The 23,189-nt window shown below is 40.7% G+C and overlaps 2 protein-coding genes across 4 annotated transcripts; one reads left to right on the forward strand and one right to left on the reverse strand.

Annotated features, from left to right (window-relative positions):
* The first annotated feature begins 3,917 nt into the window (after positions 1–3,917).
* On the forward strand, positions 3,918–21,549 carry METTL9 (methyltransferase 9, His-X-His N1(pi)-histidine). Of its 2 annotated transcripts, none has more exons than XM_058816013.1 (5): positions 3,918–4,260; positions 7,771–7,961; positions 10,148–10,357; positions 10,791–10,975; positions 20,830–21,549. In XM_058816013.1, the coding sequence occupies exons 1-5, from the start codon at positions 4,087–4,089 to the stop codon at positions 21,030–21,032; spliced, it is 963 nt and encodes a 320-aa protein (XP_058671996.1). In that variant the 5' UTR covers positions 3,918–4,086; the 3' UTR covers positions 21,033–21,549. The 2 variants fall into 2 exon arrangements, with proteins under 2 accessions (XP_058671996.1, XP_058671995.1); XM_058816012.1 differs by having other exon boundaries at positions 3,926–4,260; positions 20,827–21,549.
* IGSF6 (immunoglobulin superfamily member 6) lies at positions 13,798–20,093 on the reverse strand. Of its 2 annotated transcripts, none has more exons than XM_058816014.1 (6): positions 20,004–20,093; positions 18,057–18,401; positions 17,051–17,157; positions 15,960–16,013; positions 15,303–15,386; positions 13,798–14,184 (listed from the first exon to the last, which is right to left on the reverse strand). In XM_058816014.1, the coding sequence occupies exons 1-6, from the start codon at positions 20,068–20,070 to the stop codon at positions 14,146–14,148; spliced, it is 696 nt and encodes a 231-aa protein (XP_058671997.1). In that variant the 5' UTR covers positions 20,071–20,093; the 3' UTR covers positions 13,798–14,145. The 2 variants fall into 2 exon arrangements, with proteins under 2 accessions (XP_058671997.1, XP_058671998.1); XM_058816015.1 differs by having other exon boundaries at positions 18,057–18,456; positions 20,004–20,075.
* Positions 21,550–23,189: the final 1,640 nt, after the last annotated feature.

Consider the following 23,189-nt stretch of genomic DNA (forward strand, 5'->3'; position numbering starts at 1 on the left):
CATTATATGAAACAGTCTTCTCCCTGACAGTTCCTTTAAAATGGTAATAACATTAAATAGTCTCTTTCTTTATTGTTTCTAAATTTCCTAAATTTCCCATGCTTATCCTATCTTCATAGAATATATATTTAAAAATGTACAATAAAATAACATTATTGTACCACAAATAAGGTTTGTTAGGTGACTGTGTTAGTTATTTCTAATCTTATTAGAAAATAGTGTACAACTGGAAGAGTACCATGCTATACAACAGGAAATCTAATAAGTGGTTTTAAGAGTCAAAATTACATCAAGAATTCATTGGAATCATCAGAATTATTTTTTTCTGGAAAATGTCTGGTAAAGTTTCCATTAATTTGCTGAAATAAGAAAGGAGTAAGGAGTGATGTGACTCAATGCACTGTTGGAATAGGCTCTACAATCTGCTGCATCTCTAGAATTCCTACAGGAAATGTACATAATCAAAGGTTTCTAAGCAAGACAGCCTAAAGACAGAAGACATTAACTGTAGAACAAACCAGTTTAGAAAAAAATCTGAGAAATACAATTCAAATTATTTAATATGTGAAATATTAATAATTTCCCATTTTATTATGCACTATTCTCCTATTTGTCTGTCCTATTTCCCTTGCTATAAGGGCTGGAGAAATGTCTTTTAGAGCATCAACAGTCAATCCCAAAGAGGACTGGAAGGGTGCTTTAAATTTGGGTGGTGGTCTCCCTCTGGGAATAGAAGGTTGGCACTGTGCTGTGAGTGACATTGCTTATTCTCCATTTCTCTGGCACCCACTAAACTTTGTTATCTTCTGCTAAACCTACATGATTGGTTTGGGCTGTGAATCAAGGAAAGGATGATCAAAGGCAAAAGTTCAGTGTCTTACAACAGCTGGTTTCCCTGCTTTCTCTCCTTATTAGCCAGCAGTATCTGAGCTTGAACTCCCACTGCTGGAAAAATGTCTCAATTTAATCTGGATAATTTAAGAGTGTCTAAAGTAGTCTCATAACTGATAAAGAGGCTAAAAGTGTGTGTATAGTATAAAATATGAAATGCTGTGGTAAGCTCAGAGGAGGAGAAATGTGATGCTTGAATCCCATTCTTAGAGTTTCTCTATAAATTCTGAGAATATGGAACTTAAAACACTGAATGAATTTTATTTATTGAAAATCAATAAGCAGAAATGTCTGCTAGACTAAAAGGATGTTGTCCAATAGACACTAAAGGATGTTAGTCTAATATAGTGGTAATATAATATATGCTCAGTGATGGAGTGAAAATATTGAATAAATGACAGCAAAGCATATTTAAGTGAGGAAAAATGATGTTTGGTGGAGCTTGCATGCTCACTTCTGGTTTGGTGTTGTACCAAAAGACCTTCCCAGTCTCCTGCTGCCCTGAATTTGGAACTGCTCAGTAATTCATGGATGTTCTGTGTTGACGTGGCTGGTAGGAATGTTTACATTTGGATCCAGCTCACAGCCTAATGCGTGCTGTCAGGAAGACAAGCAGGAAGGGGAAGGAACACTTCAGATAAGGCACATCTCCACAAGTACTTCCAGGCACTTCCTGCCATAACTGAGCCAGCCTGGGGGGGAAAAGGCTCAGTAGTACAGGCAGGCAAAAAATTCAGCTGGTTTGGTAAAGGAACATAAAACTGAGACTGGGGGGAGTCGTCCTGAAGGTCTGGGGAGACCCCACAGCTGGGATTCCTGGGTTACCTGTGGGGGAGAGGATTTCACATATCTGTGTTTACCTTAACGACCTCTTCTGGTAATCCCTTTCTTGCTAATGTTTCAATAATAGAAGGGAAAGTTGTTTTATCACTGCATTTGATGCCTTGTGAAGGCTGACCCAGAACAGAGACTAGATGGAGTTAAAGAATAAAGTAGGGATTTATTAGGAGGCCTCAGTAAATCCACCTTGGGCAGCACAAGAGCGCAGCCAGGGAGAGCTCTGGTTCACCCCAGGTGAACCCAAAATGGTCACAAAATGCACAACCAGTCATGGGGTCTCTCTATTTTATAAGTTCTGGTTCATTTGCATATTGGAGCTAATTGTCCAGTTACAGCTTTAGCTTATGAAGTCCCATCCTTCTTGTTTTTCTCTCTTCAGTCCACGTTGTTTGTGCTCCTGGGCCTGAGATTTGGATAATTTGTCCTTGGTCCCCAGCTAGAGAAGGAATTGTTTGTCTACCCACTCTGTGAAGAGAGCTCACCATCCCCTAATATGAAGCGCAGACCCACGCACTAAAGCAGTACACAATCTTAAAAATATAAAAGCTAAAACCTGAGGCATCACATTTTATTGGGAAAATTGAGGATTCACATCAAAGACTACACAAGGCTGTGCAGCCAGCCCTGCCCCTGAGGGGCAGCACACAGCAACAACGGCTGGGCTCAACCCTTTGGGACTGGGACCTTTTCTACTCCAGGGATTCAATTGATTATGGAAATTTTCCACCAAGACAAAGAAAAAACGCTCTCCAAATAGTGTTGCAGAAAGCAGAAAAGGTGATTCCATTATTTATGTTTTCCCAGCACACTAACTGAATGACAAAGCTGGCTTACCCCACAAAGGGTTTGCTGAAGTTGTCCAGCAGTTGGTTACAACTCCAGCAGCTTATATGCAAATGACTATAGATCAAAATTATTACCTAAATATGCATGAATAGTGAGTTCTTTATGGCTTGTCAAGAGAAAAATATGCTGAGTATACAACTACTGCATCAGAATATTAATGACAAATGTAACACTGGGTAGGAATTTTGAAAAATTCCATTAAAACACACCCAGGTTGTATGCTAATGATGCAAAGACAAAAGCTAGCAAATTTCTTGATTTATTTGATATGCAATCAATTATCTGTATTTTTTAATGTGATAAAACCAAGATAAGTTTCCCTGTGAACAACACGTAACTAAGCTGAAGTAGTTTTGTTTACTGGTTTATAATATTGTGAGCAGATGTCTGTTTAAAAAGCAGCAAATTTATCTTTTGTCGATTTGGATTTTGATTACAAAGTTGTTTTATTCCTGGAGGGAAAAAATAAACTAGTCTGTCTATACAAATAAGAACAGGCATGGAGAGTCTTAATCCAAGCCAAATAAAAATAGACCAAAAAGGCATTCTAGCCCATCTAGCTATTGGAGAGAGAAAAAAAAAATCAAAAAAACCAAACAGTCTTCAGTGGAAAACTGTCTAAAGCTCTCAAGACAAAAACCTTCCTCAAGAGGGTTAAACATCAGTGAAAATGAACTGCACACAAACATCCTCTGGCAATGTTCTGTCGTTGCTCTGGTTTTGCTGATTTCCCAGGACAGGCAAGGTTGGATGTAATCAGAGCTTGATCAGAGGAGGTTCCAGGTAAAACCCAGGATCCCAGAAGGGTCTGGCTGCCAGTGCCACCCTGCTCATGACACAAAGGGGCTGGACCCGCCATCAAACCCGCTCTGAGGGCTGGGACCCGCTCTCTGAGGGCTCCTCAGCAGCAATGTTGGGGCTCAGCCATCAAACCCGCTCTGAGGGCTGGGACCCGCTCTCTGAGGGCTCCTCAGCAGCAATGTTGGGGCTCAGCCATCAAACCCGCTCTGAGGGCTGGGACCCGCTCTCTGAGGGCTCCTCAGCAGCAATGTTGGGGCTCAGCCATCAAACCCGCTCTCAGGGCCGGCCCCGCTCTCTGAGGGCTCCTCACGAGCGAGGCTCGGCCCGCGCCGCTCTGCGCACGCGCGGCTGACAGGGCGGTGCCGAGCACGTGCGCCAACGCCACCGAGGCGGCCTCCGCCCTCCCGCCGGCCCGGGGCGGGGACGAAGGAGGAGCCCGGCTGGGGGGCCCGACCGAGCTGCCGCCAGCCCGCCCTGTCTGGGCCCGCTCCGGTTCGAACGCAGCGCGGCCCCGCCCGGCCATTGGCGAGGGAGAGGGAGGGAGTGCGCGCCAGGCCCCGGCGTGTCGCAGCCAAGGCGTCCGGGCGGGCCCCGCTGCCGCGGCGGCGCGTTCCGCCCGGAGCGTGAGCGCGGGCCCCGAGCGGAGCCGCCGCTGCCATGGAGCGGGGGGGCGGCGGCGGCGCGCGGGGCTGATCGCGCCCCTTCCCCATGAGACTGTGGCTGTGCTGGCTGGGCTGCTACACCCTGCTCCTGTGGGTGCTCAGGAGGACGATGTGGGCTGGCCCGGCCCGGTACCTGCGGAGCCCTTTATCCAGGTCCCTCTACGTGAATATGATGGGCAGCCACCGCCAGCCAGCCCCGGACGCCAGGGAGAACCACCAGGTACAGCCGCGCTGCCCGCCCCTCCCTTCCCTTCCCTCATCGTGCCGGGCTGGGCGGCGGGGGCGGCTCAGGGACCCCCGATCCCCGGGGAGCTCCGCCGGGCAGGGGCGGGGGGTCCGGCGGGGGGGATCGGCGGGAGGAGCGGGGAGCCCGCTGCGGGCTGAGGGGGCAGCGGGCCGGGCAGCGCAGACAAAGAGAGGGAACTGCTCTGTCCTGCGGTGAGAAAGTTGCCGTGCGCCCTCCCTGCGGAACGCGCTGCCGAGCGCTCCCGGCGCTGCGGGCTCGGGGGGCGCCGCGGGGGAGGCGCGGAGAGCCCGGCGGGGGAACGGCGCCTGTCCCGGCACCCGGAGCGGGCGGGTCGGGGCCGGAGCCGCTCCCGGGAGAGCGGCACCCCGGGTTCTTGACCTGCGCCCCTGGTTCTGGATGGGCACCCCGGGTTCTGGATGTGCACCCCGGTTTTCTCAATGCACACACAGATCTTTGTCCGGCGAGCCCTGTGAGAGCGCTCCAGGGAAGTTTGCAGGTGCTGGTGACGGGGGTGGGTTTGTAATCACAGAGGTGTTTGTAATTAGTACCTGTGCATCTAGAGGAAAACAAAAAAAAAAGTGGGAAGCTGAGACTCCCACAGAGGCCTTGGAGCAGTAGGGGGTGGCAGACTGGGAATGAGTTGTTGCAATGTGATCCGACTGCGATAAAAGGTTAGTGCCGTGTTTGGGCGGTGTGGCCTCATGGGTCGGTACCTTGTGGAGAAGTTAGGGGCCGTGCCCTTGCGGTGCAATGTTCATGTGATAGATTTCATTTGGAATACCTTCAGATCCGCACTGTGTTCTGGCGAAATGCTGCTGAAAATCTGACAGGAGTTAGAAGGGCTAATAAAAAGTCTTAGTGCAGAAGGAAGCTGGCAGCTTAATCTAGGTTAAATATGCAGAACCAAGCTAACGAAGATGTAGTATAAGCGCTTGAGGACTGCTGTACAAAGGGAGACCGTAATTCTTCCTGCTGATCCATTTCTGCAGCTTTCTTACTGCTTTGGGTGGGCTCTGACATCCAGAACCTTGTTGGGTGGATGCATCCCTGCAATTTAGTGCTTGTGGTCTGCTCTTGGGATTGTTCAGGACATAAGTACAAAGAGAAGCAGAATTCAGGTTTACAGGAAGAACTTCCTTCTGGTGAACAAAGAAAATCTGAAAGTCTTTTGTGTTGTTAAAAGACAAGTCAGGGAAATTGTGGAGGTGCCTGTGTCATTCACAGGTGGATGGTCTTCAGTGGATAATCTTCATCTCTGTTTTATTTGATCTAGATTTTAAATATAGGTATTGATTATTTAGTACATTCAGTAAGATTTATGGTTACTGAGTTTGTGGGGTAAGCAAGGGTTGGATGTTCAGACTGCTGGTACTTTGACTCTGTGGTTTTACTGACTTAACTAGTTTTATGTAAATTATTTAAAAGAATTTTTCATCCTTTTACTAATATTAGGCAAGAATTGCAATGTTTGTAATTTTTGCTATAACAAAGGTCTTAGTACAACAATCTGAAAATGTGTAAGAGATTGACACACACTTTGTCACGTAACTAGTGGCCTTTCTTAGGTTGTATGTGTAGAAAAAAGCAGTTTCTGTTCTGAGGAAAAAGTTCTGGAATTAAGCTGCTTTTCACCTTTTTTTTTAATTTGAAATTTAGATAGGGGTTTTTGGGAGTTTTTTTTTTCTCTCTTATAATGTGTCAGAATTTCTGTTATTCACCAGTGTTATATAGGTAGTTGTCAATAACCTTATTGGCAAGATTAACCATGAGAGATTATGGAATCATTGAATCATTAAGGTTGAAAAAGAGTTCTAAGATCATCAAGTCCAACCTTTGACCAAATACCACCATACCCACTAAACCATATTGGGAAAAAGAAATTGGAGATCTGTGAACAACACCCAGTTTTTGGAAACAAGCTTCTGTTAGTTGTCACCATCATCCTTCTGCCAGTGGTTGTGTCAATATTTAGAAGTCTTAAAGACAAGAATTGTAGGACTCTTGTTTTTCAGTGGAACTGCAGGTGAGAGTTCAGTGCAGAGCCCTGAGGTGGATGAGCTCAGGTGTGGTCATGCTGCTTATGGAACAAAGCCTCTGTTTCCCAAGGCTTTGTGAAGGTTTTCTTCTGGGTTGAACCTGGCAACACATTGCAAAAGGCAAATCACCTGAGCCACTCCAAACCTGTTCAGTGGAGTGAGGCAGCAGCCTTGAGAATGGAGCTGACCCATCCCAGCCTGCTCCTCAGCTCCTTGGGATCATTTGCCTCTGCCACACTCTTGGAATTGGCTTCTGAAGGAATGGACAAAGTGCACAAGCTGCTGCTTTGGTGGTTTTTCAGGAACCACTTAGGATTCCTTTTGGGAATCACTGGCCTATGCTGATTTATTTAGCAAGTGCTGAGCTGCAGTGAGAAGAGACCTGAACTGGTGAATCAGCTGTTGTGGGGATCCCTGTGCCGGGCTCAGAATCTGGGTTTCAGAGGAAAGGATCACTCACTCTTTCCACCCAGCAGTGTGTTTGAAAGTGCAGTCCAGAGCCTGATTCTGCCAGAAATGCATCATTGTGCAGGAGGTTTGCAAACCTCAGCAGGCACGTTTGCTGCTCAGCTGAGGGGTCTTGGGGTCCCCCCTCTCTGCTTTGGGCCAGTGTTTGATGGAGCCCCTGTCATGAATGTGGCACAGGGGCCCTGGGGCACTGTGTGCTCCCCTCTGCTGCTGGCACTGCACACGCTGCAGTGACAATCCTGTCCCATTCCAGTGATGATTCCAAGTTCCACTGTGTCAATGCTGTGTAAACCTGCCTTGAGTGAATGTTCCACTCCCAACAAGGCAAACAAATGTGATGGGGTCAGGGTTTGAGCACATGTGTGTTAAATCTTTGGGGAGTTACCCCAGCTGACAGTTTCTGTCCTTCCATGTGCATTTTTTACAAGGTTCTGCTAAAACTCTACATCTCACTTTAGGATACTTAAAGCTTCCTATCTGCACAATGAGCACATGCAGCCAGATTAATGAACATTAAGGAAGATTTAAGAGAGAGATGAGAGGGTGTTGGCTGTAGAGAATAATTCTTAATGGTAGAATGTAGACACAATGGCTTTTTATGAGAAGGACTGGCACCAACTCCATGTAAATGTAGGAGAGTGAAAAATAATAGTGATATTCTTCATTAGAAAGAAATTTGATTTTTTTTAATACAACTTTTGGCTATGTTGGCTTTCTAGGGAATTTACCTTGTAGATCTCTTCCAAGTACAGGGTGATAATTAAGACAAAATTAAAACCACTGTTTCTTAGCAAGTAATCAGTCCTCACTTTGTTACAGTTCTAAGTTAATTTAACCCTGAAGTTTGTTGGAAAGACTGTAGGAAAAGCTGAATTTTTGCATTTATGAAAATTGGCAATAATTTTGTATGTATTAATTTTGACTACTTCTGGGCTTACATTGCTGAACTTTTAAAATGATTCTTTATTTCTTTCTCTAGTGGTATGTCTGCAACACTGAACAGTTGTCTGAATCCCTTCAGCCTATTTTTGTCCAGAGTTACCTTGACCAAGGAACACAGATCTTCTTAAACAACAGCATTGAGAAGTCAGGCTGGCTGTTTATCCAGCTCTACCACTCTTTTGTGTCCTCTATTTTTAGCCTTTTTATGTCTAGAACATCTATCAATGGGTAAGTGAAAAGTCAATCTTGGGTAAGCTAAATACAGTTTGGATTTAGAGTTTCCAAGTGTTCGGCCCTACCTCTTGATTGGCCAGCTTTTCAAAATGTGAAATTTCCCTTTGCTACTCTGTCAGATGTGAAACACCCTCCTGTGTTCATCATTCCCAGCCCTCTTAGTGGTGAACACCATTTCCAGTATGGGGGGACATAGGAGGTAATTGCAATTAATACAAGGCAGTCAGAGGATTCTAATTGCATTTTATAACAATTACTTGTGTTAATTTTCTCCTAAGAGAGTGTTCTTTGTGTCTCTTCCCTCAGCTTTCTTCCCCCCTCCCACCTTGCCCTTTCCCTGCTGCCACATTTTTATCAGTTGCTGTTGTGATTGTGCTGGTGGCTGTATCCAGACTGTTCTGTATTATTGTACCTAAAACTCTTCCTGCTGGAGAGTGTTTGCCTGTCCATGGCAAATCAAATCTAAACACTGCAAAGCTGGCCAAGTGCTGTGCCTGGTAACACAAATGTGGAATATTGTCCTTTCTCTTATTCCCTGAAACAATTCCACCCCAATTTGTGTGTAAGCTGCCCTGGAACAGATGACTTCTGATGGAGCATGTTTGGCTTATGAACCATCAGCAAAGCAGGAAAACATAAGCTGATAAAACAGTATTCTTCTGTTCTTATTGCACCGGTTCCAGGAGAGTTTGGCTGTTCATGGGTGCTTTAGTGGTTTTTTTCAAACAAGGCAGGGCTCTTTTTTGCTTACCTCACCCCATTCAGACATGTTTAACAGCTTATCAGCTTTGACCTTATGAAAAATGCATTTTGTTACATTTAGCCAATTTCTCCAGTATCCCCACCTCTGCACCTGCTACATACTTCTGCACAGTCTGATACAAAATAGGAGCTGTCTAGTGGGGGTAGAAAAATAGTCTTTTTCCTTATTTTCTACTCAGATGACTTTATGAGCTTCCCTGTGGTGTTCTTAGTTATGTCTAGCTTTATCTAAAGGTTCCTTTGGTCTCTTCTTCCTTTCTCTTCCATTTTTTTTTCAAAGGCTCTTCAGGGCTTTGAATAACACCTCATAATGCTGTTAGGAATAATAGCTATGAGCCAATTATACAGTGTGGACTGACACATGTGTGCTGCAAGGGGGCTCTACTTAAATTGGATGTAGTGTGTTTATTTTTATACATTTGATATCCTGCTTAGTTTCTTCTCTATGACTTTGTATACTCTGTCCTTTTTGTTTCTTTGGGTTTTAGTAGTCAGCCCTTCCTAGGCCAGCTCCTTTTCACATTTTTTATTCTTTGAGTCTTTTTGTCTCTGTTTACCTTTTTTCCTGTTTGCTTTTTTCCCCCTGTTCATTGTCTTTAAGTTTAACCTGCTATCCAACAGGAGTTTAAAGAATAGTATTTATCTACCTGCAGTCTATTAGTGACCAGTTCTTCTTCCTCTGCCTGTTCTTCTAACTGTTTCATCATTGAATTCTGCTGTGACAGCTGGAACGTGTCACTGTGTAGTCTTCAAACAGTTATGGGCGGGTATGGCATTGACTTGATCCATAAGGAATCCAACTGTCACCTCTACCCAATTCCTTAATGAGTTGTCTATTTTCTGTTCCACAGCTTTTCATGTTGAATGCAGGATCTGCAGACAGCAGCAAAAGCCATTGTAACACAGAATTTTAAAAATCTCTTTTGCCCCTCCAGCGGCGTTACCCCCATGCTTTCTTTAAATCTGTTTTCTGTCTTCCCTCCTCATTCCACATCCTATTCCTCATTCATTGTGCATGCTTCTGTGTCTGCAGCCATTTTATTTCCTCTGTTATTTCATCCTGTTGGTTTGTTTTAAGGCAGGTAGCAGAGATTCGAATCTGCAAATGTGACAAATAAGGTTTCTTTCTCTTCCCCCTTTTTTTTTTTAATGCAATCATTTTCTTGAGCTGCACCCCATGAGCTCTTCCTTACCTAATCAAATTCCTTCTGGAGTCTTAACCACTGTAACTGCATGTGGCTCTGTATTTGATCTCTTACAAATGCAAGGCAAGTTGAACTGGATTTAAAATTTATCTGAGCAGTGACCTTGTCTACTATTATGTATGCCTGGTTCCTGCCAAAGCACATTCTAAATTTTTTCACTGCCTGTCCATTAAAGTTTGTACAAAATTGATCATTTCTTGTTTTACATTTTAGGCTGCTGGGAAGAGGCTCGATGTTTGTGTTTTCCCCAGAACAATTTCAAAGACTGCTTAAAATAAATCCTGAATGGAAATCCCACAGACTTCTTGATTTAGGGGCTGGAGATGGAGAAGTCACAAAAGTTATGAGTCCTCACTTTGAAGAAATCTATGCCACTGAATTGTCTGAAACGATGATATGGCAGCTTCAGAAGAAGAAATACAGGTATTGACTGAATAATTCCTACATCCTTTATATCAGAAATTACAGCAAGCAATCTATTTGTAATTTAATGAATGTTCAGTATTTTCAGTCAATTCCTTTATTGTTTGATTGTTGTGGAAAAGGTTAGCCTGTACAAAAGCAGAAAACCAAACACATATGATGATCCCTCTTACCAGTGTTGGTTTTTGTCTCCTTTATTACCTGATGTTTATCAGACAGTGTAAAGGTTCATAGGGCTGGACATGCAGCCATGCTGATCATTGATTTAGTTTCCTTTTCCAAAAGACCAGAAGGGATCAGGTCTGTCTCTTCTCTAAATGGTTGACCTTACCTGCACTATCAACACATCCACAGGGAATTTTTCTCTTCAGTAGTTGTGTCTGAAATCAGCTTGTTTTTATTTAACAGATTGTATCTCTTTTTCCTTTCACAGGGTGCTTGGTGTGAATGAATGGCAGAACACAGGATTTCAGTATGATGTTATCAGCTGTTTGAATTTGCTGGATCGCTGTGATCAACCACTGACTGTATTAAAGGACATTAGGAGTGTACTGGAGCCAACCAGAGGCAGAGTCATCCTAGCACTGGTTCTGCCTTTTCACCCCTATGTGGAAAATGGTAAGTGCACAGATTAACAGCTCTTTAGGCAGGTAAAGAAAACGTTTGTAGGATCTAGTTTCCCAAATTAAGTGTTTCATAAAAGACATGTTTGTATTTGATTTTTTACTAATAACGAGTAGAGGGCATGTTCAGAAGTATGAAATCATAGGTAAATAGGCCACATGATGTAAGCTGTTTTGTTAACTCCACAGAATACATTGTTGACACCAACAAAAAGCTCAGATATTGAAGTCACAGATCCTGTTTTGCAAGTTTACCACATTTCAGTTTGTTGGAGCAACTTGGGAAAACTGGTCTCTGATTAGGGCCCTTTACCCCAGCTGTCTCTAGTGACCAGTTGAGCAAAACCCCCAGAACTGTCTAATGCTGAGTAGAGCCATTCAGGTCAAGTTGTTTCAAGTGTTCCAGATGAATCCCACCTAAAAATCCATAGAAAGATAACTTTCACTTTCCAGCATGAGGTCTCAAAGTAGAATATGGACTCCTACAAATCCAAAGTATCAACCGCTATTAATATTGTATGAATTTACATTGTACTAGTAACAGGAATAAAAAAGTAAAGTTCAGTGCCAAAATTATTTACCCTACTTGGAATTTAAAGAAATATACGAGATTTTCAGATGAATCTGTCCTTATGACTAAACTTTTAAAGAGACTGGGAACCTCTTTACATGCCTGTGATTGTGGATTCAGGTTGAAGCACCCTGAAGGTGGTTTGAATTCCAGGAGGCTGATGTTCATCAGTCATTGTTCTGGTTCTCCTTGAGTGTTAAAACTTGCCTGTGGGGAGGCATGGATGGCCACAAAATACAGAACTAATCATGTTCTGGCAATCACTATGCATCAAACTGAATCTGGTTTTCTCTTTTTGCATGCTAGGGGTATTTTGATGGGAAAAAGGAAAAAAATAAGCATAAGAAGTAATGCCATTAGGTGAAGAATTGCTTATAATATAGTATTTGAGCTTGTAATTTTGTAACTGTTTTGAAAAGTAATGTGACCTAAATTAGATTTGGTGTTTTACTTAGGCATCTCTAAAATATTTCAAGCATATTTGGTTACAACTTATTGTTCCTATAATATGGAACAATATGGCTTCTCCTTGTAGAAATCCTTTGCCACTATTTGCCACAATTATGGATATGGGCCCATATAAACTGTTAACAGTGCAGGTTAGCACACACAAAAGTTACACCTTTCCCACTAAAGATTAATTTAACTGTGGGCTAAAGAAACAGACAGTTAGTTGCCAGACTGTCTTTGTGATGCAAAAACCATTTTAGAATTTCAGTATTTTCATTCAGCTGTTCTACATGATGCACTTTAAAAATAGATATGTACATATATTTTATATATAACAAAATTATACTTGGAACATTCAAAGAGGAGAACATTCCTCAGCTCAAGTAACTTCTTGTAGCAGCTCATTAAAACCAGCTTGGACCCATGTAGTGAAACTTTTTAATTTTGTAGAGGGAGAACAAATGGAAAAGTGTTGGGGCAGGTAAGGTGTTTGATCCAGTGATAATTCCATAGATTGAAGTGGAGAAATTATTTTAATCAAAATGAGATATATGGGTTATTACATGCAGTATAGTGGAATGGTAGTGGTGGAAGCTATGTGAATAACATAAATCCTGCTCTAAGAGAACAAAGCAAGGTGGAGAAGAAATTAAAATACAGATCTGTGCTCACTGTTAGTGGAATGACAGTGACACCTAGAGTCCAGAGGAGCTCAGTCATGAATTCTCTCTGGGGCTTTCCAGTTTTGTTTCAACATGCAGGACAACCAGAAATGCAGTTACTGCAGGTGTCTAAATCTGGCAAGAGAGCCTGATGAATCATCAGGTATTAGACCAGTCACTAAGAACAAGTACTACCACAACTTCATTTTTAATAGGTGTCTCACAGAGTCATATAAGAATCCTCTGTATTTCCTAATATAGACAGAAAAAGTCATTATTGGGTAATACATGAGTGGACTGGTGTAAGTTTCTCTAAAATAAAAATGTCATGCCATACTTCAGAAGTTGTGAACACTGGGAGCCTGGGAGTGTGACATTTCCTTGTTGAGTGTGTTAATGTCCTTGTAATGGATTGACAGGGATGAGAAGGCACAGGTGTGTATTCTGTCCTCCTGAAATACCATTAATTGAACTGGAAACACAGTAGTGTGTGAGATGGACCCTTGCTTTGTCTCAGTTGTCAGTTCTCATCTTGAAGAAGTGAGAAATGCCACTTCATTTGTTAAACAAAGCCTTGCTTTATTTAAATTATGATAAAAGATGCAGCTATTCTTTAGAAAGAAATATGCCTAATACCAGCAGGTACCTTATAAAAGTGCTGATTTTGCAGATTGGCTAGGTAGTAACTGCTGGAAAAGGTACTTAAAAAGTATACTGGATAGTGTGGTTCTTTTTTGTGCTTGTGTCCATGTTGAACAGGTCTGTAAAGGCATAACGTGGTGCTCCAGGTGTTCCTGACTTGGGATGCTGGGACTGGGAGATGGGGTTGTCAGCCTAGCAGGTGAATTTTAGTCTTGGAGGACAAATGTTTTCACAATGACAGTTACTTTCCCAAATAGGTTTGGAAGATGCTCCCGTCCCAAATGAGCTTTTCCAGGATAGTGTGTGTGTGTTTATATTGTCAGTGTTTTCTGCTTGCCTGTCTAATACACAGGTTTTGCTCTGTTTAAACTCTTCTAAGGCTCATTTACTGTTGGTCTGTAAATGTTACATCAATAACTACCCCATTAACATGAGCAAATCCAGAATTTCACCCATGAAACAAGTTTATTTTCTGTTGCTGTCAACTGTCAAACATCTTTCACATCCTGTTTTTTGTAACAGAAATACATAAAAGTTTATATAAAGAGAAAAAAAAGGAATTAAATCTAAAGTAAAAATAAAGCATCAGCAGTTGTCTTAGAAAGATGAAGTCTTTTCTCAGGGTTCTTGGAAATGAAAAAAGGAATATGTAACACAGATGTAAGGTACAATGCACTTGGTTCTGGTGATCTGTTTAGAAAATACTCCTGAAGAACACTGCCCTGCAAGGTTTTCTCCTCTTCCTTTAAAGCAAAGAAGTCTGTGAAGAAGCTTAAACTTCCTCACCTGCTCCTTTGCATGCAGGAGAACTGTTGAACAAATCTCAAGTGCTGCATGTGCTCATCTGTTCTGATAAACAGTGTCATCTTCCAAATCCTCCTAGGGACAGAAGTGTTTTGTTATTGAGGTGGTGGTTTTTTTTTTAATAAAGGCAAAATTTCTTTTTTGAGGCAAGCTCCATCCCTTTAGTGTTTCAGTAAAATCCTTTCTCCCCTCTTAGGCAGTTGTTTTTGTCCATGTGGTATCTACTTCAGTCTTCAGAACATGTTTCTTATCCTGTTGGCTTTTCCTAATCTCCAGGGGGCACAGGAGCAGTAAAACACAGCCCATATTTTCATATCTGATGGTCAAACCAAGGACCAGGTCATGTCAGCAGGGACTGGAAGGCTTTAAAGGGGTAATTACCCAGGAAAGTGATTGGAGCTGTATGGAAATAAATGAAGTGAAATGTACATAGGAGAAGTGCTTGACTTTGGTCTGTGTGTCATTTGGCTCCTCCTTGCATCTCTGAATGATCTCTGTGCTCAGAATAGGAAAGAATTAACATTGTTTCTCAAGAGAAGCAATTTTCTTTGCATGCAAATATGTGTGATTTCTAAAGTTGTGTAGTTTGGTTTTGTTTGTTGGGGTTTTTTTTAATAATTTACATGACATGTAAAATTATTGTCGTATAAGACTTAATGGCCTAAATTTAGAATGCTGAAATAAGTTGTGTGGCTTTACCCAGTGATATTGAAGACTTAGTTTAGGCTCTGTGTGTTGGAGGAAGGGAAATACCTTTAAATATATCACAGAGCTTTTGTAATAGTTTTGTTATGTTTCTGTCCCCTGCTCTGGGTTAGTGGAGCAAGAGGAGCTGAAAAAGCAGTACTTCAGTACTTTGCAAACATAACCTCCTGATAGCTCCAGGCATTTTACCAAACAGCACAGAACCAGACCTCTTCTTGGCAAAATGCAAATTTATGGCAGTTCTAATTTTAAATGTACAAGCATACATTTAAAAAGGGCTGTGTGTGTATATACACACACACATGTATAAATATATGTAATTGTATGCATCTGGCCATTTAGAATGCTTTATAATGTCCTTGACTGTCACTCAGAATACCTTTTTTACATCTCTATCAACTTTAAAGGAAATAGATACAGTAAACTCCTAAAACCTTCTGGTTTCCCTTTTCCCCCATAAATTTAGGTATTGGTGGGTGGATACTCACAGGCTGTTGTTGGTGTTGAGCATATCTCTGCTTTTGAAGCTCTTGAGCAATTGCTTGAAAAATTTTTCGGCCGCTATTTATTTTCTGCAAATAATTTAAAATATTTTGATTCAGTGCAACATTTTGAGTTGGAGAAAACATCTTTTTCTACCTTTTCTAAATTAGGTTTTTTTACCTGGATATGTCTTTGGGATTGTTACTTAGTAGCATTTTAAAAACATGCAGTTTGGCAAGCAGTAGGTTATTAAATTACATTATTATTGCATTACTTAACATATACACCTTCTTTAATGGCTCTTTAAATGTATGGATTCTGATTTTCATACAAGGATATGTTGTTGATTGATAGCAAAACCTGTTATTGTCAGAGGTTTGAACAAAATTTACTTAAAACCTGAAGGAAACAGTGTGTTAGAGATGGCCTTTACAGAGATTACCTTACCATGCATCCAATGTGCTAAAAATAAATTACCTGATTTGTTAAAACTAGTTAAATATAAATTGATAACTAATTTTGTACAAATATAAAGCAAAGCCTTAGCAGCTCAGATGTCTCTTTAATGGAATAATCAATTAATCACAAATTTGATGCCAAATATACTTCAAAAAGACAAGAAGCTGTGACTCACAGACAAATCAAATAACATGGTAACATACACAGTTCTCTGTTGTTTGGTCTTTCCCACTTTTCTTTTGCAGCTTTGGTTTTAGCTGGAGGGAGGGAAAATAAACGAAAAAACAATTAAAATACAAGATGAGAAGTTAGCAGAGTAGTTAAAATTGTTGCCCTTTTGCAGTGCCAGTTTGTAGGTAAGTGTTCACTAGGTCAGCTTATACCATTGGAAAAATCAGATTTTCACGTGTGAAGCCTTTTTCAGTTTCTGGTAGTAGATACTGCAAGTGTTTTTGCTTTGAGCACGGTGGGACCTGCTTGAAACACTACTGAATTCTCAAAAATAAACCAATGGCATCACAGATCCAGTTTTTCCCCTGAAGAAGGCTTGTTTAATTTTTCCCACTGTATTTTTCACTCTGCACCTTCACTTCTAAAGAAAAACAAAAATGAAAAAGCCAGTCCTGTCTTTATGCTCAGACAGTAATCACTACAGGAAAGACTCATTTTACCATATCATACCAGTAAGGACTGTGAAGTCCTGATTCCCCTGTCAAAGTCTCATTATCTTGTAAAGATTCCTGTTGTAGCTCTGTTTTTATCTAAACACAAAGTTTGTTCTAGATTTAAAAAAAAAAACCCGACAATCACATAACTGTTAACCATGTGCATTTTAATGGGTTTGTTTCTGTAAGCATAAAAATTTTTCCAAGTCTCTGATATTTTTAAATTTTACTAAGGTTTCCCTTCTGTACATCTATGAAGAGAATCAGTAGACAAGCGAGGTCAGTCTGCAGTAACTTTACTGCAGCTCATAAATACTTTTACATGAATTTAAATTATTATACTTTTACTGGAAGTTTATACTCTCAGGATAATTATAATTTCAGAATACCTTTTATTTTAGACACTTTACTGAAGAAAGTAAATGTGGTTCCTGTTGAGAGTCCAGGTATGTGCCACACAGGAGTTCACAGATGTGTGTGTGCAGCACATGGACTTCAACCAACCTCCTCTTTAAAACTTAACCATAATAGTTATGAAAACTAGAAATGTGTTTTTATTCCCCTTATGGAGATGTTAAAACTGCATTGATTTACAAATGAACAAAACCAGAAAATCACTCTGAGCCTACCTTGTAGACCACAAAGGAAATGAGCACAGCAGAGCTGTACAGGAACAGTAAGGTTGAAGCAATGATCATGGAGATGAGTTTTCCATGGCTGAGCTGCTTTCCTGATCCTTTATTAAAAAGGAGTGTTAGAATAAAGGGCAGTTCTGATTCACTTAATTTTTTTAAGACTCTGCATTCCAACCCACTTTCTCTGAGGAATTAAAAAACCATCTACCAGCAATATTTTTCTGGGTAATTTTCAGTCTAAATTCCTAAATGAGATAATTTTCCTTTTGTTCATTCATATGTTTGCAAGGGCAATGGAGACCTGTTAGTTTTGATTACAAACCTTTCCTATAGGGGTAGAAAGAGAATGGCATCCAGTGTTCTGTTCCTGTAAAGGTATATCTGAATAAAGCTCATAGACTTCTGTTCAGAAATGGAATTAGAGAAAGGAAGAAATATAAAGAAAGTAATAATCCAACTGAGTGTTTCTGGATTTTTTTCTTTTTCTGTTATAGGCATGTAAAACTGAAATGTTACTAAAGTTTCATCACTTTCTTAACTAGAGGCAAGTGATACAAAGGTTTGGAGCATTTTTCTCAGGCTGTCAGTGTGAATCCCCAGGTCTGAGGCCCTGCACTCTCTTGGCAACTTCTACTAAATGTTGGTTTCTCTACTTCCCATTTTCTAGTAGATACTTCTTTCTGACAGCCACAAAAGTCTTTCTGTAAGAGGATGTAGAGTGTGGTTAGACAGCAATAAGTACAAAACTTCTTTCTTTTGTAGAACTCTAGAGTCATCTTTATCATATGACAGAACAGCCTAATTAGCAAACGAGGTTGAGATGCTTATTTGTGAAATCCCTCTGGTTTTACTAATAACATCTTAATATAGCCATACTACTCCTAATGGGTTTGTTGGTATTTCCATCTTAAATGTCATTCTTGAAAGTATAAAGAGAGTATTTAGAAGAGATAATTTATTTCTTCTAAGATGCTTCATTAAGAAGGAATAATCAACTGACCTGTTACTGTTAGTACTGTTCCATCTCCTGTTTGTTTAGAAAGGGGTGACGAGTCTGAAAATGCTATTCCACAGATATAAACAGCGCTGTCATCTTCAGTCAGATCTTTTATCTGAAGTAAGATGTTATTTCCTGCTGAATGTACTTTGTACTTCTGATGATCTGTGCAGCCAGGAGTACACAAACCCTGATGTGTACTAGTTAAAAAGCGAAACCACAAAACTTCAGGTTGGGGTGAGGAGCATCCAGAGGCAGAGAAGGAGCAGGGTAGGGACACGTTCATGGAGGAGTCAACCTGCTGAAACCTGGGCTGGGCCACAGTGACTTGGCAGTGACCTGCAACACCTGCTGGGAAGGAACAGTTCTTGATGGGAGGGACAGCTAGAAAACCAGGTACAGTCTGAAAAGAAAAAACAACTGCTTTTGGTTCATTCAAGGAAAGGTGGGAGGGAAGGAAGAAAACAACTGTGTTTAAACTTGACATGATTAAGGTTGTTTGTTTTTAATAGTTCCTATAGCTTGCACATGTGCTCATTTAACACTTTTATCTACAGGGTGATATGCTTGGCTTTCTATTTTTTGACAAAATAGGGAAGATTGATAGATCTAAAGCAATGTGAATGTTTCCTTTGGCACTGAGAAGACCAGAAGAATACTTTGTGCAGTTTCTAGCCTGAGATGTAGTGCTGCCTGTTTGTGGGGGTACTGGCCAGTGGGGGTGGGTGTTGTGGGACATACGTGCAGTTGCTCAGGGGAGCAGTTCTGCAGGGCTTTCCCTCTCTCCTCCACTGTTCCTGGTCTGAGTCGAACCAGACAAGCTGAGGGCAGGTGGTGGAAATGTCATAAATCAAGACATTTATAATTTAGCAACTTCATAACATTGATTAGAATTCACAATAGTTCCTAGATATTCTTCCACTTCATCACATATATTGACTCTAGGTTTCTAAGAATAATAGTGCTTGTTAGTCCTGACATTTAAAAATGTGTGCAGAGAAAACAAGAAGGTTAATCAGAGAAGAGCATTCTAATTAAGGAACTAAAATGTGTGGTTTAGTATGTCTAGTCTGGAAGATTTTTTTTTAAGTTTTTATTGACATCCATGTGAATTCTGTGTTAATATATTTAATTTTATTCAAATAAATAGTGTAGTTATTTAAACTATGGCATTGAGCTTATTGCAGTGAGAATAAAGGTAGTATCTAAGTAGCATCCTTTTCTGCTTGCCAGAAAATAACAAACTAGAAGATAAATAAACTGACATCTCTTAGTGTACTGTTGAGACACAATTTGTAAACCTGTCCATGATGAACAATTAGCATTGTCCCTTTATCATTTTTCTCACTAAATCAAATCAGATTCAGTGGCTGTGACTTCTACAGGAATAAAGTGGAACTGATTCTGTGTCAGGTCCATAGCAGAGCCATTCCACAGCAGCCTACAGCAAGCTGAAGATTGTAAGTTGTGGGTGTACTTGTACCCTGTGTGATGAAGGGCAGTAGCCTGTGCTTCTGCAGCTGATCCCTTCTCATTTCCACCTTATCCAGGGGCTCCAGTGTCCTTGCAGAGCAGAACTCCATGGCCTCAGGTCACAGGTGCTGCCTGCTGGACTTCCCAAACCCTCCACCCAAACAAACACAGTGCTCTGAAACCGGGCTGCTGCTGGAGTGTTCCAAGCAGGGAAGTGCAGCAGGATTTGACCCAGAAATTACAGGCTACAGCAGCGTTTCAGACTTTTTCTTCTCTTTTTCAGGGAAGAAAAAAGCATTTGCTAGCAGTTGTGTACTTTGGAAGTTATATGACAATAGCAGAAATTAACCTGATTTTCAGCAAAGCTTTTCACTGCTTTTCTTTTGTAGCTGTGCTGCAAACCATAACCACAAAATTCTCAGTCTAGTTTAACTGCTGTTAAGTGAGAAAATGTAAGAAATTTTTGGAAAGTCTTACCAGCACCATACAGGATCCAGTCAAACGCCAGCATTAGCACGTTTTTAAATTTGTTGAAAGATGCCATTTCTTGTATCTCTGTGGAAATGAATCTTCTTGAAGGAAGAGGAACTTAGGAAATGTTTGGATTTGCAGAACTGTCTTAATCACAAGATTTAGAACTTCCTGTTTAGAAGGGTGTTTACTACTGCATCTAGCAAACTGGTTAAAGGTACAGACCAAACAGAAAGCTTTTGTTTGTTGTGGATGACATTACTTGGAAAATGAGTGAAGAACTTTAAATTTTGAATTCCTGAGAGTTGTACCTATAATCCTTCAGATTATTTCATTGGATATTACAAATAACAAGACATTTTCCAGCATGCTACTTAATCAGCTTCTTAATTGTGTATGACCCTAAGCAGCCTTTAGCAGATCAGCTGGTAGGTGGCCACTGAAGGCACAAAGTAGCCATCCACTGTAATGGGGGTGATCTGCTGGTGAAAGCTTCACAGCAAATCATAGTTTTCAACTTGCTGGCTCTAATTACTGTAATTACTTCTGTGCCTGTCTGCTGGACACGAAACTCACTAATGGCAGTTACCTTTTAGCCACTCCTGGCACTTCTAGTTTAAAAATGTAACAAAAGATAACCTTGAAGAAGCTGCTTTTGAACAGCAGGGATAAACTGGAACTGATCTTGCAACAGGTCTATGAGTGGTGTGGCAACCTCCTGTGTGGAGTGGAATGAAACATAATTAGTGTAATTATGCTTTCTGTAGGAAAATGCAGCACACAATAAAGTTTTCTTTATAATTGAAACAAAGCTGTTCTGTTTTCTCAGTAGGTGGCAAGTGGGAAAAGCCCTCAGAAGTTTTGGAAATCAAAGGGCACACTTGGGAAGAGCAGGTGAACAGCCTGCCAGAAGTTTTCAGTAAAGCTGGTTTTGCCATCGAGGCTTTCACCAGACTGCCCTACCTCTGTGAAGGTGACATGTACAATGACTACTACGTGCTGGATGATGCTGTCTTTGTCCTCAAGCCAGTGTAAGCCTGGGTGAAGTAAAGCTCCACAATCTAACCCAAGAAGCAGCCTCTGAAAGAGGATTTTGATTTATGGTTACTTAAAGGGAGGGAATTTTGGGATTGCCATGCTAAATAAATACCATGTAAGAAATTTAAAGGCCAAAATAATAATGTATTTCTTTGTAGTGTGATTAGGGGTGGGGGGGAAGAAAAGGTTGTTTTTTAAATGGACTCCTCAGCTGAGTATTTCTTTTTTACCAGCTCTTAAACCAACATTGCAATCTGCAATCCAGCAGCAATGGGGAATATTTTTTTATAATTACCTGCAACAGGGATCATATCCAAACAAAAGCAATAGTCTTTATAATGGTGAAACTGACAGTGTGAACTGTTGTGAAAGAAATCAAGCAAAATCTGGCAATAAAGTTATCCATTCACTTCAAGCCTTGTTGAATAAAACTGTTGAAATGGATAATCTTCCATGCTAAGTTACTTTCTCTCTTACTGTCATTCTTCACGTTTTTAATCATGCTAATAAACTTTTTTGAGATGACTTTTGCATTAACTTCTGTGTTCATTTTTGTAACCATAGCCATGCTTGCCTGCAGCAACTGCTGTTTGTGTTGAAAATCAAGCTTTCAGTAGCAACACAACCTTGCATTTATTTCAACAGCATTTAATTATTGTTTAATGGGATAACAGTGCACAAAAAATGTATCACTTTTAGTTGGGTTTCCTTCATGTTCTTCCCTGTCCTCATTGCTTTTGCATTTGCCATTTTCCATAACCAAGGGGTTATGGTAGAACTTGTCAAAACTGCATTTTAAGCTGATGGCTTTGAAAACAAACCCTCTAAGCAAGTTGTTGCCAAATGTTTTCAGCTATAAAAAGTTGCAGGTGGTTTCTTTTAAATTTTCTGAGTCAAACTGTCTCTGAGGATCAGGCTGTAGGGGCTTGATCATTTTCATTTTAGCTAGCTTGAGATATTTTCCTTTCTTCAAAAGCACTAAATTAATGCTATTTATTTTATCATGTCTTCTTTTAAAAACTGTTTAAGTGGATAATTTCTGGCAGTTGGGATATAACTTCTCTTTAAAACGAGAGACACCATAAGTAGACCTGGCAGGTGTATGTCATGTAGTGCTTGGATTGCAAGTGTGAGAGAGCAGAGAAGCCTCAGGTAAGTAAAGTAAGAACTGACTTCTGTTGCTTTTGAAGTCTAAAAAAGTTGTCTGTTGTGGGTTTTTTGTGGTTTTTATAATTAATGGTGATTTTATGCCAGGTAGGCTGCTTAACAATGTCATTTTAGGTTTACCTCAAGCTGATGGGTAATGATTTCTCCTGCCAATTTATTAGCTTTTTGTTGTCAGTCATCTTTGTGGAATAGTATTCTGTAGTATAGGGCAAGGGATGGTGAAATTTCAAATTACTTCTCAACAGTAATTTAGACTCAGTGTTATTCTCATTTCAGGATGTGCTGTTGCATTTTGGCACATAGTGCAATCAGATTTGTCTGTTGGGAAAATGAGCTGTATATGCTCTGGACTGAATCCATTAATTTATCTTCTGCTACCTTCATTTTATACTCATCTAGTAGTGGGAAGATGTTTTTTAATGTGTCATTAATTTAGGTTAAGGTAGCAAATATGAAGTAAGACAAACTTCTTCAAAGGTACTTAAGTGTTTTAATCCCACATGTTAAAAATCACACAAGAGACTGTATTTCATGTCTCTCATCTTTTAGTCCTGTCACTGAGGATTTCAGTTTGTAATGGCTTTGAGAGGTTTGGGAACAGAAGGTGCAATGTAAACAATAGGGGGGTTTTATCCTTTTTTACGATTTTCTACTTTGTTCACTCTATTTAACCAAGTATTCTTACACTTGAGATGAGGAGTTAAAAGATAACCAATGATGAAGAAAATCTTTCTACAAAGCCTAAATTCATCAGGGTCAAACACCTGCTTAGACCTGTTGAATAAACAGAATAACCCCCAGGACTGTACCTACACCTGCAGGTACAGTATTTCTGTGCCTACACCTGCATTTCTAAAGCCAGAGTTCCTTGGGAGGGAAGGGACTTCTTCCTTCCTACAGGCACTAAGAGCATTTGTGTGCAGTCAATGATGCTCACAGCTCACAGAAAGAAACTCGTGAGTCCAATAGTTCATTAAATTGCCCCAA

This window comes from Ammospiza caudacuta, chromosome 17, assembly GCF_027887145.1.
Source record: "Ammospiza caudacuta isolate bAmmCau1 chromosome 17, bAmmCau1.pri, whole genome shotgun sequence".
Lineage (NCBI taxonomy): Eukaryota > Metazoa > Chordata > Aves > Passeriformes > Passerellidae > Ammospiza > Ammospiza caudacuta.

Bases quoted from the DNA above. Each gene is read 5' to 3' on its own strand.
- IGSF6 (XM_058816014.1), bottom strand. From the start codon at position 20,070: ATGGCATCTTTCAACAAATTTAAAAACGTGCTAATGCTGGCGTTTGAC. The intron at 18,402-20,003 runs GTAAGACTTTCC...CCTTCCCAGCAG, and splicing joins CTGGATCCTGTATGGTGCTG to GTGTTGCAGGTCACTGCCAA. The intron at 15,387-15,959 runs GTATGTTACCAT...AATTATTTGCAG, and splicing joins ACCAAACAACAGAGAACTGT to AAAATAAATAGCGGCCGAAA.
- METTL9 (XM_058816012.1), top strand. From the start codon at position 4,087: ATGAGACTGTGGCTGTGCTGGCTGGGCTGCTACACCCTGCTCCTGTGG. The intron at 7,962-10,147 runs GTAAGTGAAAAG...TTTACATTTTAG, and splicing joins TCTAGAACATCTATCAATGG to GCTGCTGGGAAGAGGCTCGA. The intron at 10,976-20,826 runs GTAAGTGCACAG...CTGTTTTCTCAG, and splicing joins TCACCCCTATGTGGAAAATG to TAGGTGGCAAGTGGGAAAAG.